Here is a 15973-nt window from a genome sequence, read left to right as displayed (position 1 = left end):
AAAAGGGGCTTCTGATTGGCCATGTGCAGGAACGTAAAACCACACAAGGAAGAGCAGAGATCGAGGCTTTTCATTGGTTGTAAATCTCGCAAATGCGGCTTTTTTATCCTCTTCTATTTTAAAAAAAAAATTAAATAAAACACAGTAGAGCTTTTTCTTTGTTTTGGATTGGTTCGTGGGTTAAATAGGAGGTTTTAGACACCGTCGTTTCCGTGATTGAAACGTTTTATTGCAGCGGCGGTACGCACACACATTTCAGCACCCTGGACAACGCACGGCGTCGCGGAGGTGGTGCGTGGATTCAACCGGTGGCTTCCAGCTGAGCAGCAGTGAGAGGAGGGTTTCACTTAGCGTAAATAAATAGATAAAAACTGATTGTACTCCACATGTTGGAGAGGTTGCTTTCCCCCAGGAGCACTTGGACTTGGATTTTTCTTTTTCACGCTTTCACATAAAGAACTGTGGTGGACGACGTGCCTCTATGTAAGTGGTTCACTCCAGAAACCGTGCTGACCAGCGAGGGATAGGTGCCGTCGAGAGACAGTTCATTTACAAGGATGCTGGTGGGAAATGCCTGGAGACAGAGATGACGAGATTTGTCAAAAAGCACTCGAACTCCTTTCAGATCTTTGCTCGAAGGGGGAAGTGCAGAACGAAAACTGTCTGGATTTCATCTACTATTTCCGAGACCTCGCCAGGCCACGATATTCTGATTCAGGTGAGGCATCTTTTCCACGCATTCTTTCGGCGGAGCAGTTGATCTGAAGGGAATGTGACTTGTCATTTACCGAGTAAAACGTGAAATGTGTCATGAACTCTTGCGCTAGAGCGTTTCTTAATCATAGCAGATACATTTTGATTCATGTCCCTTACAAGAACTTGTTTCAATTCTAAACTCAACTTGGAATTTAAGGCGGTGGTTTAGATGATTGAGATTCACCAAAGGGAAATTAAGGTGCATTCCTGACATGGTTTCATGTAGGTACTCCTACATAGGATAATATAATTAATGCGGTCTTTATCGGTTGAGTAAACATGTCTCTGTAGTCTTTTTGCTCCCTTTGTAGTTCACAGATCTGATTCTGACTCTAGACTTACTTATTTAAAAGTTGAAAGTCTTCTTTAGCCTAAAAGCATCAGGATTGAAGGAAGGGAACATGTTTATTTGTTCATGTAAACCATATCAGACTCAAAGCCGAATTTCAATAAATGATATCAACGAATATATTAGATTATTAAGGCTTTGAGGCAATGAAAGCTCACTTGGCTGACTTGGTTGGTTGAATGCGCGTGTGCAAAGGAGCAATAGATCGTGCTAGGCACAATTCCTGCACTCTTCTACAGTCAGTTTGGGGGAGGGAAAAATGAGTGCACAAAGTGTGGCTTTTTAGGGCGTCATTTTTAGGTTTACTAATTTCCCCTTATATAAAGCTGCTTCTTTTTTGTCTATTGTATGATTTTTTTTTTATCATAAAGCAAATCATGTTTTTTATTTTGTCAGCAGCGTCAAAAGTAGAGACATGAACGATCACAGTGAACATGATGATGAGTTAATATCACAATAGTCTTCATTTCTCATGTAACAGGGTACATTCCTCATAACAGAATAATAGCTGGGATAAAGAACACTTATTTACATTTATTCCTAATGAACTTGTGAGTGTTGCTTTCATTTTTTTTTTATTAGCCTTAGACATACTGATTACTTAGCTAATAATAACTGTTAGTCACTGTAAGCCACTGATCAAATATGTAAGACAATTAGTTAGACAAGTTTAAGATAAGCTAAACTATATGAGTGTTCACAGAAATTTCAGTCTTAGGATCTCTTTAAGCATCAGACCTCTCAGAAAAGACTTTAAAAACAGTGCCATTCTGAGTCAGACATAGGTACTGTATATGAGTGTAAAGAACTAGCTTATGCTTCTATTAAAGCTTTTTCCTCTTCAGCTTCATCAGTTTAAAAATTTCAGGATTAGTATGCTCACTTGTCCTGTACCCTAATATAAGCCAATACACAACGTTTATTCACTTTCTCTCCTTTGTTACGCCAAAACAGACCTTGTAACATATACATATATTAAAAACACTTGTATAGCACTGGGGACACTGAGTAGGAGATAACAGTTGTGCAACATACTTGCTGCTTTTCTAGGGCAGTACAAAAAACTTCTGCTTTCTATAATTATATTATATTTGTAGCTTACTATTGGCCAGCATGTCTTATAGGTTTTAAACCAAGCATCAGAGAGGATCAAAGGGGAAACCACTGAAATTAAAAAAAATCCTGTACCTGGAAACCATCTTTTCATTAGCAAATAGCAAAATACAGTAGTACTGGTTATTATGCATTGAGAAATTTCAGAATAAGAAAGTACAAATACTTTTTTCACCACTTGCTAACCTCCTACACTATTGCACCTCTGAGGGTCTTGTGTACTAAATTGGATCCACCTTCTCTATTGTCATGGCGTCTCTGAGTCTATCCAGGTGTCTGTGGATCCCTCTTCCTTTGGCATTTTGCCAAGCTCTGCTCATTGTCCTCAGATGGCAGATCCCTCAGTTTCTCTATGATCACACTTACTCTGTGTTCACAAAATCTCACAGCACAGAAAGGACAGTTGGTCTTAGTTCCTTTGCTAACTTCTATGAGTGTGCCTACAGACAGACTTAGTAATACAGTAAGCAATGTTGCTCCAAGAAACAAAAGATACAAAATGTACAAAATTACATTCTATATATATATATATATCTATACCGTATATATATATATATATATATATATATATATATATATATATATATATATATATATTTTTTTTTTTTTTTACATTTCTTTCTTTCCCCTTGTCATTGGGTTGACAATCATTAAATTTAGAGGGTTTACTCTACTGTACAAATATAATGAAATAAAAATTGTACTGAGTTTATTATTCTTTAAATTTGCGAATAAGAAAAAAAGTCAAATTTGAAAACTATTTGTCCTGTTTATTTTTTTTTATTAAGTTTATATACAGAAATGCTACTATTACACAACAATGTTATTATTAAACAATAATTGACTGATACTGTATATATTTTTATAATTATTTAGTACTATAGCCACAGTTTTTTTCAAATGTATTACAAAAAGCTCTATCGTTTCTCTGTCACAAAAAGCAACTAATGGCATGTTACATACTCAGGTTAAGAAAACAGAATATGTGTGCATCACTGTCACCAGGTATTTAAAAATAGATAACACTTTGTGGATTTGGCAGATACTGCAGCTATAAGAAGAAAAAAAAAATGTTAAAGAGCGTGAGAAGACACTTATGTGTCGGGCATGTTTAGATTTAAGTAGTTAACAAAAAGAGACAGTATGAAAACGGAATTACTCGCCCCATTTAAAGTTCAAGCAGCTTAATCCGAAGCTCAGGCACATATGGTGGCCAGCACATCAATAAATTCACAAGGGATACTTGAAAGTGGTGGACCAGTGCCAATTAAGCAGGCACATTGTACAATGCTAGATGATAAAGAAGTACAGCGTGTTTATTTCCTGGACAAAACCATTGCAAAACTACATCAAGTGACTAGCAAGTAGGGATGGGAATCGAAAACCGGTTCCTGTTAAGAACCGGTTCCGAATTTTCCGATTCCATGGCATCGTTTGGCAGCTCGCTGAACGATTCTTTTTTCGATTCCTGCAGCAACAGAGCCTAGAGCGCCGGCTCTGGGGAGCACGACTTACGTCACGTTTTTACGTAAGTTACGCAAGTTACGTAAGTTGGAAGAACAATTCGAGGAGGAAGACAACGAGCTGCGGTCACTTTCTGAATCAAAGCCCCGTCTTTCCTTAGCCCAGAGGGTAGATCAGGAAATCCAGCTCTATAAAAGCTTGCCCTCCATCCCCTGCAGGGATAGCGCCACACTGTGGTGGTGGAACAAGCAAGATACGCTGCCCTTGCTATCTGACTGGCTGAAAACTACCTCTGTGTGCAGGCTTCCTCCACCCCATCTGAGAGTGTGTTCTCCATGGCTGGAGACACCGTAAGCCCTGAAAGATCCCGTATCCTTCCAGAAAAGCAGATATGCTCATCTTTCTGCAAAATAACTGTTAATTTTCCCTACTACTGTTTTATAATTAGTATTTTTTGTTATTTAAAATAGGTTATTATCCCATAATTTGTTATTAGACATTGTTGGTTATTAAGTTTGTTCTTGTATTCATTTTTCATTTAAACAAAGATGTTACTCCAGTTTCACATTTCCTGTGGACATCTTGATCTTGTTGAGTTTGTAAGATTGTGCAATAGTTAAGTAAACAAAGTTGATTCTGATAATCAAACTGTTTGTTCTCCTTTTTCCCCCAAATTGGAATCGAAAAAAGAATCGATAAAGAATTGAATCGTTTCATAGAATCGAAAAGGGAATCGGAATCGTGAAAATCTTTTCAATTCCCAACCCTACTAGCAAGGACCTCCTAGTTTATTATCTTAATGTAATACTTTTGTTGTGAGATTGGAAACAAGGCACCAGGAGTAGCAGACATGAAGAAACTAATTTTAAAGGACGCTTCAGTTATTTTTAGCAATCAAACTGAATCACAGTGGTTTGTATTCTCTCATTTAAAATAAAGTTTGTCATAAGTCTAAAGAATTATTGAAATCTGTGAGCATCTGGTTAGCTTTCAATGTGGTTAGCATATCCATTGGCTCCTGGTTGGATTAAGCCCCAGTAAAACACATGACCGTAATTAATTAAAAGAACATTATTTTCTGGCTGAAAATAATGTTCCCTCATGTTGCTTGACCTGATACCTCTGGTGATATCCATTTTGAGGTATACATCTTTAAATCTGTTATTTATTAGTTACTTCAGGATTTCGGAGGATCTTTAGGGGTTTTACAATAGGCTTTGGTAACTGTTTTTGTGTCAATAAAAAAAAGAGCATTTTAGAATGAAAAATATTTGTAGCAGTTATTAACTGTTTGATTTTTAATCAGTTTTCTCTCAAATACTTCCAACTACAACATGAAAACTATGGAGGACCAGCTCTACCATATTTAAAAATAAATACAGAAATAAAAAAAAGTGTCTTAATTTATTCGCCTTTGTAATGATTACCTTATTTATTTATTGTTTGTTATAATCTTCAAATTTATTTATCAGTTACTTATTTTTTTAGGATTTTTTTTATGTGCATGTTTTACTATTTTTGTCTGTTTTATTCTTCTTTTGTATTTTTTTACCCTATTTTTTCAATCCGATTTATTTCTGCCTGTCGTTTTTACATTTCTGTATGCATTTCTTCCTCATTATGCAAATTAGGAAGGTTTTAGAGGGTCAAGTTTTGCCCAACATCTAGTGCTTTTTTTTTTTAAATAAAGGCACTAGAGGGGTCTGAAAAGTTGGTAAATATAGCCACAGAAGCGTTAAGTTGGCGACACAGCTCTTCACACCGTTTGTTTTCAAATGGTTTGCTGTTGTCTGTTTGGACCTTTCTGCACATGCGCAGGAAATGGACTGATCCCAGAGAAACACTTAATATTATAAGTGTTCTGAAGGCATTCTAACCAAAGGATTTTGATCAAAAACATAATTAATATGTCACATAAGTAATATCTGTATTAACCTTACATGTAATCAGAGTTTTAGGGGGCCCCCAAGAACTCTGGGCCCTAGGCAACTGCCTAGTTTTGCTTAATGGTAAATACGCCCCAATCATAGTGTATACATACAAACTAAAGCTAATTTCTTCCTGAGGAATTCATAACTGGTAATTAACGTATATAGTATTTTTTAATTTATAAACAAAAAACTTCATTTAGATAATGCATTTGGAAGATAATTTTTATTAAGAGTTAATAATATTTTCTGCTATTGTCAATTCATGTTAGCTTTTGCAAAGCTTCAGCATGACATTACTAGTGACATCATGGAGGTGCCTGGTGGCAGAGGGCTTATACGGCTCTCAATGAATTATAAGTGAAATCCTTACCTCATTTTGACTTCTTCTCATTTTTGTTCCTCTCAGATATATCAGTGAGTCTACTATCACTAGTGGTTACTGCCTGTGGCTTAGCCCTATTTGGGGTCTCCCTCTTCGTCTCTTGGAAACTCTGCTGGATACCATGGAGGGAACGAGGGCTTTCACCCATGACAAAGGAGGTCCAAGGGCACATAAACCCCACCATGAGCCCTCTGCCCTCACAGCCTGCACCCAAACAGCCAGTTTACACTGCCGTAGACCCGCCATTGCACAACCGCCGTAAGTCATCACATTGTTCTGTTGCCAAAGAGTCTACCCCTGTTGCCTCTGTAGTGTCAGTTGAGGCACCATTAACTCCTGTGTCACCCCCACCTGTGGTGATGGCCACACCAGAAGCAGCTATGAAGATAAGCTATACATCCCCTGACATACCATTGGATGCTCAAAGAAAAACCCGAGAAAATGGAGTTCACACTAATCCTCGGATGCAAAGGCAGACTACAGAGCCAGCACCTGGTGGTTGCTCAGTCTCTGAAATGGGGTCAGTATGGAATTTCTGTTATTTCTATATTTTCATCATCACAAATACATTGTTTGTTTGAAATCATCTAAGAAGCCTATATTTCTCTTATCTTTACTGTTATTGCTGTTATAGTTCTATCTTAAAAAAGAAAAAAAGATGATGATTTTTACTGTTAATCAGTCCTTTCTATAGTCATTCTTTAATTTGCTGAAATGTTTTGTCCACAGTCAAGGTTCCATTCGCAGGCATATGAACCTCTCTAATCCGGACTTCAATGTGGCACAGTTCCAAAGACAGGATTCCCTTACTGGAATGGGTCTTGGACTTGGCCGCCTCAAACCCGAACTGTACAAGCAGCGCTCACTTGAGGGGGAGGAAGCCAGTTGCAGAGGTGGGGGCTGTGGTCGCCTCCACTTTATTCTCAAATTTGACTGCGATTTGGAACAATTAATAGTTAAAATCCATAAAGCAGAGGACCTCCCAGCCAAGGATTTCTCTGGTTCCTCTGATCCCTATGTTAAGATCTACCTGCTGCCAGATCGGAAGACCAAACACCAGACAAAGGTGCATCGCAAGACACTTAACCCTGTGTTTGATGAGGTCTTCCTGTTCCCTGTGGCCTACTCTGAGCTTCCCACACGTAAGCTTCATTTCAGCGTGTACGACTTCGACCGCTTTTCACGTCATGACATCATTGGTCAAGTGGTGGTAGACAACTTCCTGGACCTGGCAGATTTTCCCAGGGAGACAAAACTCTGCCGTGAGATCCAGTATGTATCCTCGGTAAGTCAGCACTAATGTTCAGATTTCAGTTACATAAAAAACATTTATGTAGCAGGTATAAAACATTAATACAATACATATTAATGACAAATAAAATCTAAAAACTATGAGAGACTTTAGAGAAATAACAGTTTTTTTTAACAAGAATTTCTTTTGAAGAAGCTGACATGTTACTCCTTTTAAATATTGTGCCTTGTAAGGGCTTAATAGGGGGAAGAAGCACTGTTGAATTCAACTTCGAAAGCTGATTGTAGTACAATTGAGTTGACTAGTCCTTGTGAGCAACAGAAAAGAGAAATGTTAGAAAGTAAAATGCAGAAACTATAGCTTTCAGATATGTTTCTAACATAATCCTTCCTAATGTTAAGTGCTGCCAGACATACGGAATGACTCATATTAGTTTACGTCTCCTGACATAGTTCAATAACTTCTGCTCCAACTAGCCTCACAAACTCACCACAGATGCATATAAAACAGTTTTTTTTTTATCACAGTGTAGTCTTGTCTATCTCATCTACATTTGCCTGAGTGGAGATTATTTCACTGAAAGCTGATATTAAGCAGTTATTTGATAGAGTGAATAACTATAATCAAATTCCAGCTTTTTGCTATTCTAGGATCACATTTATCTGCTGCTTCATTTTCATTGGCAAGGCTATATTAAAAGTAGTGCAAGTAGCGCACCTTAAACATTGCCCTTGATAAGATGTGGTTTTGATCCCCAAGGGTCATTCGTAGATTATTTGGTTCTACAGACATCAAGAAATTGGTCAAATCACATGCTCTGCTGTTAACACACCTCAGATCCTGAACATGTAAGGAATATATAGTACAGATTACCCACCATTACTTTCAAAACTGCATACAATTTGTTCTGCTCAACAAATTAGTAATAGACATTCTGTGACAAAGGAGGATAGTCTGGGACCAACAAATGATGCATATCTTGCAGACTTTTCAGGAAATCCCGCATCTTGAGATGTGACATGTTGTCAAGGTAACGACATACACTGTCTTCCCGTTTCCATCTGACGTTTGAGCTAGCAGAAACTCTCAGAATCTTTTTCTTAGTAGTCCTATAACCCATTTTTACAGACACCCTTCAGCCAGTCAAAATCCAGTATTCATCCGAACCATGTTTTTTTTTCAAATAATGACTTTGATTTCCAACTTCCAACTCTTGAAAAAAAAAACAGTGTGATTGAAGTGACTTTGCTACTAGGAAGAACAGTACAGCCTCAAGAGGTAGGACTTCCTGAAAAGTAGCCAATCGCAGGTGGGTTGGTTTGTCTTCTGGATAACCCCATCATAGTGAAAGGAGTGAGCAGAATAAGGTCCACACTTCAGAAGGGAGGATGCACATGCGTGGAAATCAGACCACATGCCTACAGATAAGGTAAAACCCCTTGTGTGTGACACATTGGAGCACTTTGTCACTATATTTGTACTTGGGGCGAGGAATGGTTTACAAGTGTCTGGATCAAGTAAAGCTAGTATAGTATAAGGCAAGTACTTATGGCATGTGAACCTTTTGCGCAGAATCCTGATGCCATATTCCATAGACCTGAAAAAGGCATTCAAGTGTGTCCTTCATGGCACAGTTTCAGGTCTATGGAGTCAGTTGCCATATAATTGGGGCAATCTGGTCTCTGTCAAGTGCGGCAGGACTCTGGTCTGCAATGCTGGCATTATGTCTGACCTGTTTTCACTACATGTTGGAATCCAGCTGCATTGTTCTCTGTACCTTATTGCACAAGATTTTAGGGTTTCTTCAACCAAGGACTAGTGGGGCTCTGATTTGGGTACCAGAGGTCTGTATCTCTACATTTCACAATTGATATGGTACTGGATTCTTCCTCCTGCCAAGACCTACCGCATGCGTTGGAGCAGTTCACAGCAGATTGTGCAGTGGCCAGGATAGAGATCAGCTCATGAAGATAATCTCCTCCAAATACAAGACCATGATTCTCAACTGGAAAAATATGGTTTGTTCTCTTCTGGTTGGAGGAGAACAAACTTAATTTGACTTTCCTGCTGTGTGTTGAAACATCACCTGGATAAATTGATTTTAACTGCAGACACACTACCAGTGCTTTTGAAATTTCCTGATTTTTTTATGTGTCTAGGTTTTTGAATTAAATGCAATCATGCACAATCTTCTTCTTAAATTTGTTTGCTTAAATCAAGAAAGCTATCATTCCTGGACTCTCTTCCTAGATTGAACAGAGTTGTGTCCTAAAACAGGTTTTCCTAACCCTGGTCCTTAGGGTCTATTGTCCTTCATGTTTAAGGTGTTCCTGTCTGCACACCCTGACCTAAAGAGAAAGTGATCAACAGGCTTTTACAGCATTTGATGGCTGCTAAGATGGAAATGTAGTCATTCAAATCTGGTGTGCTTGAGTAGGGACACATATAAAACATAGACATTTGGCTCTGAGGACCAGGGTTAAGAAACCCTGTCATAAAGGAGCATCAGTCTTATGTGCAGAGAATATTTTATACAATTTATCTTATCCTTAACCTCCTTTGGAACTGACCAATTAACTGTCTTGTCAGACTAAGACACAGCATTAGAGTCAAAACTGCTGGCAACAACCAGGATTTAAACCTGGGTTAGTACCATTTGCTCAACATTCTGTGATTAAATACTTTACCACAACACAAAGTTTAATGTCTCTTGCAAATGAACAGCAAAGCTGCAGCTTCATGTGAACTAGACTCTTAACATAATTATATTTTATGAATATTTGGCAAAGAGGAATTGATCTAATTTAGAATAGTTTTAGTGAACTGGAGTTTGCGACTCAGGTCAAAAACAATAACCATTTTTTAGATAATATGTGATGGTAGGTATTATTAGGGTTTTGAGTACATTTTTTCCCAACATCTAACAAAATTCCTTAATCTTTACTTTTTTTGAATTGTATTAACCTGAATTTCACAGTTGTGTCTGATATCAAAGTCATTGCTATGCAACAATACTGCAGAAAAGGGTGATGTACTAAATTGCAGCACAAAAGACATATGAACAGCAATGTAGACATGTTAATGCATAATTTCAATGAAGGCTTCTGTGTATATCACACTTAAAAAGCTGTAAGATTTATGGCACCATTAAAAATTTGTATGCAGTGGTTTTCCTATTGCCCAAATATAAATATATGCTTACACAATCATTCACAAGTATACGATAAGATTGAGCTTGATAGGCAATACAGGGATTCACAGTTTTCCACATCCTTCATTCTCAAAAGTTTCTTTCACACTTCCAGTCCTCGGACCGCAAACAGCTCAAAGGCTGTAGGCGTTGCTTGAGCACAGCCTGTAAGACATGTATAAATGCTTGTTTCCACAGAAGTACATATTTCTCTTGGATATTGCCCCTAGGATATAGTACAAAGATATGAAATTGAATAAATACCTCAGCACAAATGATTTGGTAAAAATGATGATATTTTCATTAAGTCTCATTGCCAGAAGGTAAGACCATAATGTCCGTCTTGTTGCCAGATTCAGCTGTTTTAGCTCCACAGCAGAAGCAGATTGCATATTGATGGAATAACATGTTATTTTGCTGCTACTGAGTATCTAATTTGTAATACAAACAAATTGTATCTAATGCTTTTGTTTTTTCCCATTTATATTATTGTTTATTAGTGTAGCCCGGGACCTCGGGTACAGTAATACAAAAACAGTTTGATTTGTACTCAGATGTGTTTTTAGAACAAATGTCAATATATTTAATTAAAGATTATATTGGCTGAAGGTACAGTTCCGGTTTATATTTAAATCAGCCTTATTAATAAATCAGGTTTATAATATAGAAATAAATGTTGACAATTTACCATCAGTTCAGTTATTCTTATAAAAGATTCACACTCCAAAAATGTAAAGCTGATTCCTTTAGAAAGTCAGTCATGAAGGAATATTAGGTGCATCTTGTCTAAAATGACCTGAAGATTTTTATAGAAATCTCAGTTAAACAGTCAGTGTGCTGGATATTTAGAAAATACAGCTAAAGTGAAGAGTTGTCATAGACCATTATTAAACCATGTTTTGGTATCTTGGTAAATGGACACTTGTCCATAAGAACAATACAAATCTGTTAAAGATCCAGGAATGAATAAAATAGGAAACATCGGAAAATACTGGTACCTAATAGCATATGCTGACAGGAAGATATGAAAGAGAAACTATACCTTCGGTGCATATATGTCCATATGAAGCAATTATTTGTATGCAAAAAAAAAGTGCTCGGACAGAACATCAATTCAGTTAATCTTGAAAATAGAATGTTAATCCCTGGAGGAATTTAAATTTAGTAATTTATTTTACAAGGGTTTCAATTTAAATTTTTTTTTTTATTTTGTTCAACAAGGATGAATGGATGGATTCATGAATGGATTTATGGATGGATGGATGGATGGATGGATGGATGGATGGATGGATGGATGGATGGATGGATGGATGGATGGATGGATGGATGGATGGATGGATGGATGGATGGATGGATGAATGGATGGATGGATGGATGGATGGATGGATGGATGGAAAGATGAAATTTTATTATGTAAGTTTGGAATTTAATTATGAATGTGATGATGCCGAGGAATGAAAAGATATAAAATGGAATACATCAAGAACTAAGGAAGCAATAGATTGCAGGAGTAGTGTTCATCAGAAATTTTGTCTGCATTAATGGTTGCCACTTCTTAGTGAAGCTATTTTCAGTGCAGGTGAAATCTGATGTATCGCTAAACAGAAGTATTCTGGGTGAAGTATATGAGGCTGTTATCTGAGCCAAGCTTAGGACATGAGTCTTTTGGCTAAAAATATGTGGTTAAAGCACTATAAATAAGTCATACACTGTTACTGTTCTTTAGCCTAGGCATGTATGCATAAACAGGTAATGTGAAGATTTCACTTTAGGTGGAAAGTAATACGTTTCTGATTGCTTTTAGGATAACGTTGACCTTGGGGATTTGATGTTCTCCCTCTGCTACCTGCCTACAGCAGGCAGATTGACCATCACCATGATACAGGCTCGTAATCTTAAGGCCATGGATATAACTGGTGCATCTGGTAAATTAAGTTTGATATTGTTAATCCAGGGTATTTCCACCTGTTGTCCAAGAAAGAGATAAATGCTCACAATCCCTATTTCTGTGTCTTTTATAAAGATCCATATGTGAAGGTTTCTCTGATGTGTAAGGGTCAGAGACTGAAGAAGAGGAAGACATCTACAAAGAGGAACACCTTAAATCCAGTCTATAACGAGGCCATTGTGTTTGATGTCCTTCCAGAAAACATCGAGCAGATCAGCCTTTTAATAGCAGTGATGGACTATGATCGGTTCGGTTACTTTAAGTTATACCCTATACCATATTTGCATCAGTCATCACTTTATTATAATTACAATATTAAACTATACTTAAGGTACTTTTAAAGGTTGTGTAAACATTATTTGAAGTCCTGAACATTTCTTGTCTGAAAATTTTGTTTCCATTGTCAAAGTTTTCTTTATATTGACCTAGAATTCAAGGCAAGCTAAGATTATATTCTCTCTTCTCTCTCTTTCTACTGCGCCTGTAGTGTGGGCCATAATGAGGTCATTGGTGTCTGTCGAGTTGGCAATGATGCAGACAGCCTCGGTCGAGAACACTGGAGTGAAATGCTCACATATCCGCGGAAACCTGTCGCCCACTGGCATCCTCTTGTTGAGGTGAGTTGGCTTCTCTATAATGTATGTGACAGGTGTTTCCAGGCATGGAAGACTGACCAGGTTTTAATCATGAAGATTTCTTCTTTTTTCCTCTAACCATTTTAAAAGTGGCATCTTACAAAGCTTGACCCTTCTGCTTAGCTTATGAATTATGCCATTGTTTAAACAGTAAAATTTCAAAAGCATTGTTTGGTTTCTTAAAATGTATATTGATAGTTTGATAAATATTTCAAAACCTATTTTTTGAATGTCATTATTTGGAATGCTGTGTTGTGACATATCTCAATAAAAATAATAAAATCAGTGGTTGTTTAATATTTCAAAAATACACTTCAGATATTCCTAAAGGAAAAGCTGTGCCTGATTAATGAAAAATAAATCATATTTTTCCCCCAGACAAGGCAACCAATGTTTGTCAGCTCTGACTGACACAGTAAGATGTTGTTAAAATTAGTCTTAAAAAGACTGCAGCTTATATCACTGCAACACAAATATGTTTTATTCGATTTAGCAGAAGATATTACATTAATATAAACTGTCAGAAATCGTTTAAAAAAACTGAATGACTTGAATAAGTAAACTATATATGTAAACTACAGAACAAATGAAAAAGAATCTGTTTCATCAAGGAAAAACATCAGATATATTAAGGGAAACCTTTAATGCTTTAAGCACTTAAGACTTCTTACTGTCTTGACTAGTTTTTGTCTTGATCTTAAAGTTAGTAAAACTCTGTAGGGTTGTGTGGTTTTTTTTAGAGGACCTAAATGCAGAGACGGAAGCTAAAGTGGTTTCTTGCAAATTCAAAGAACAAAAGGTGGCTACTGAAGCAAAAATCCAAAAATAACAAAAAACAGTCAGGGAAAACACACATGAGGAGCAAGGAAATGACAAGAAACCAGCAAACAGTAACTGAAGAGGAGTATAAACGGGAGAATGAACAAAGACTGGGCTAATCAGCAGATGAGGAACAGGTGTGGACACAAGCATGTAGAGGGGAGCTAAGAGAGGGAGACTGACACAAGGGGGCAACAGGGTAAACAAGAAATACAAAAGAACTCAAATACAACCAAAACCAACTACTACTAATGGAAATGAAACCAATGAAAACTCTAAAAGAGAACTTAAACAGAACCAAAGTCATGACAAACTTGACAAGCATAACTTGAGTTCTTTAAAAAACAAATTAACTTTAGTAAACTGTGTCTATAAAACTTGACAGCGTTTGGATAAAAAAAAAAAAAAGACATATACATGAACAAAGTGGAAAGAAAAAAAATAAAACCTTAAAGAATCAATAAAACTACCTGATGTTGAAGCTTGATAGTGGGAAATTGATGGCTTGAAGTTGTTCTGCAGCCTGTTACATTTGTGTGAAGAAGGTATTTATCTTAATACTAAAGTGGGCATAGAGTAAAAAAATAACTATAACTGCTCTGAATCTGTATTGAGAGTACACATACATCAGGGCAATTTTAAAACAAGTTTTTTTTCTTTTTACAAATCATACTTTCCCTTATTCACAAAGCAGTAAAAGTTGCTATTTGTACCACCCACAGGTGCATGTTTATTCATCCACATCCCAGATAAGCATTTTGTCTCAAAAAGCTTTCATCCTTTTAAATGCAGACAACTGTCTTTGCAGATAGCTTATTAAAAATGTAAATACATACTTTATCTCAATTTACATCTGCTCTCTATGATTGCGAGTCTTATGTTCATAGTTATTAATTATTTTGCTTTTGTTCTCTTGTTCTTCTCTTTGCACAGTACCAGGGGACTACAAGTAGTAGCCAAGGAGGATCTTGTAATTCCCTAAAAGCGCCTCCTTCTCCGTAGCCTTCAGCAAAAAAAAAAAGACACTGCTCATTGAGAAGCACATTATGAGTGCTGCTGAGTGTTGTTAAAAAAAATATTTTAATAAAAAAAGGTGCAGGCTTTTAATGACAGCTATGGAAATGAGAGATGCAAAATTTCTTATGTTGGATGTAGAATGATCGCCAAGATGGATGTTTTGTTTTTTCATGATGTTTCCTTAGAAAACAGGTATATGCAGACATTTTAAGTCTGTGCAATTCCTGCGTTTATACAGATAACACTGTTACTGTTTATTTTTACATAGTCTTGGTACCTGTTTTGAAAAAGTAAAACTGTACTTGCAAGATGTACTTCAAACCAGTTGAACAGCCAAATGTTTTTTTCTTTTTATTTAGTGTTGAAGTGGTGCATGGGGTCATGGTTTGGTGAAATATCTTCTCCTGGTTTGTTTGCTTCTGTTCCTAATTTTATATTTCATTATGTTGTACTGTCAGTAAGTGTGCAGTAACAATTTATTTACATACGAAGTATATGTAAGCAGGATATGTTGAATGTTAGAAATAAATAGTGTAATGTAAAAAACATGTTTGTCCATTATTGTGTATTGACATAAAATGTCCCATTTAATTAAGAAGAATATTAATAAGTTAAGGAGTTATAGTAACTTTACTGAATTTAGTAACTTGGTGAAAAACATTGTTTAGATGAATTACATATTATATTGTCGTACGGCTCGGGAATAGAGGACTCTGACAGTAGAATCGAGTTTAAGGTTCTTTTAATACACTGAGGTCAAACACCAAACATCCAATGGAAGCAGGTTTAACAAAAACAGAGGAAGGAAAAGGTCCAAAAACAAGCATTATAAAAAAATAACCAGAAAGCTAAGTTCAAATTCAAAAAGGCTTGACCGCTTGACTCAAAGTACAAAGACTAACTGCCATAGGGAAGCTGCATGAATGAGAAATAACTAGGCCAACAAACTAATGAGGATCACAAACTCCAGGTGAATGACATTAATGAATGACAAAAACAGGAAGTGAAAAGAAATGTAACACATTTAAACTCAACCCTGGAATACACTGTACGATTTTTTGCCCTTTTTGGGACGATTTTCCAGTCGTGCAAGAATTTTTTGATTGGTCCGGCTTTT

At 36.6% G+C, this 15973-nt stretch overlaps 1 protein-coding gene across 1 annotated transcript; it reads left to right on the top strand.

The window, feature by feature from the left end:
• Positions 1-428: 428 nt before the first annotated feature.
• On the top strand, positions 429-15402 carry syt9a (synaptotagmin IXa). The gene is made up of 7 exons (XM_038306678.1): positions 429-718; positions 6020-6515; positions 6725-7280; positions 12242-12362; positions 12461-12632; positions 12873-13002; positions 14773-15402. The coding sequence occupies exons 1-7, from the start codon at positions 571-573 to the stop codon at positions 14839-14841; spliced, it is 1692 nt and encodes a 563-aa protein (XP_038162606.1). The 5' UTR covers positions 429-570; the 3' UTR covers positions 14842-15402.
• Positions 15403-15973: the final 571 nt, after the last annotated feature.

Source organism: Cyprinodon tularosa, unplaced genomic scaffold (assembly GCF_016077235.1).
Source record: "Cyprinodon tularosa strain WSP-4 unplaced genomic scaffold, ASM1607723v1 ctg59, whole genome shotgun sequence".
NCBI lineage: Eukaryota > Metazoa > Chordata > Actinopteri > Cyprinodontiformes > Cyprinodontidae > Cyprinodon > Cyprinodon tularosa.
Note: the sequence above shows the minus strand (reverse complement) of the source record. Positions and strands in the feature narration are given on the sequence as shown.

Excerpts from the sequence above, each read along its gene's own strand:
- syt9a (XM_038306678.1), top strand. The coding sequence starts at position 571 with ATGCCTGGAGACAGAGATGACGAGATTTGTCAAAAAGCACTCGAACTC. Across the intron at positions 719-6,019 it reads GCCACGATATTCTGATTCAG|ATATATCAGTGAGTCTACTA; the intron begins GTGAGGCATCTT and ends TGTTCCTCTCAG. Across the intron at positions 7,281-12,241 it reads AGATCCAGTATGTATCCTCG|GATAACGTTGACCTTGGGGA; the intron begins GTAAGTCAGCAC and ends GATTGCTTTTAG.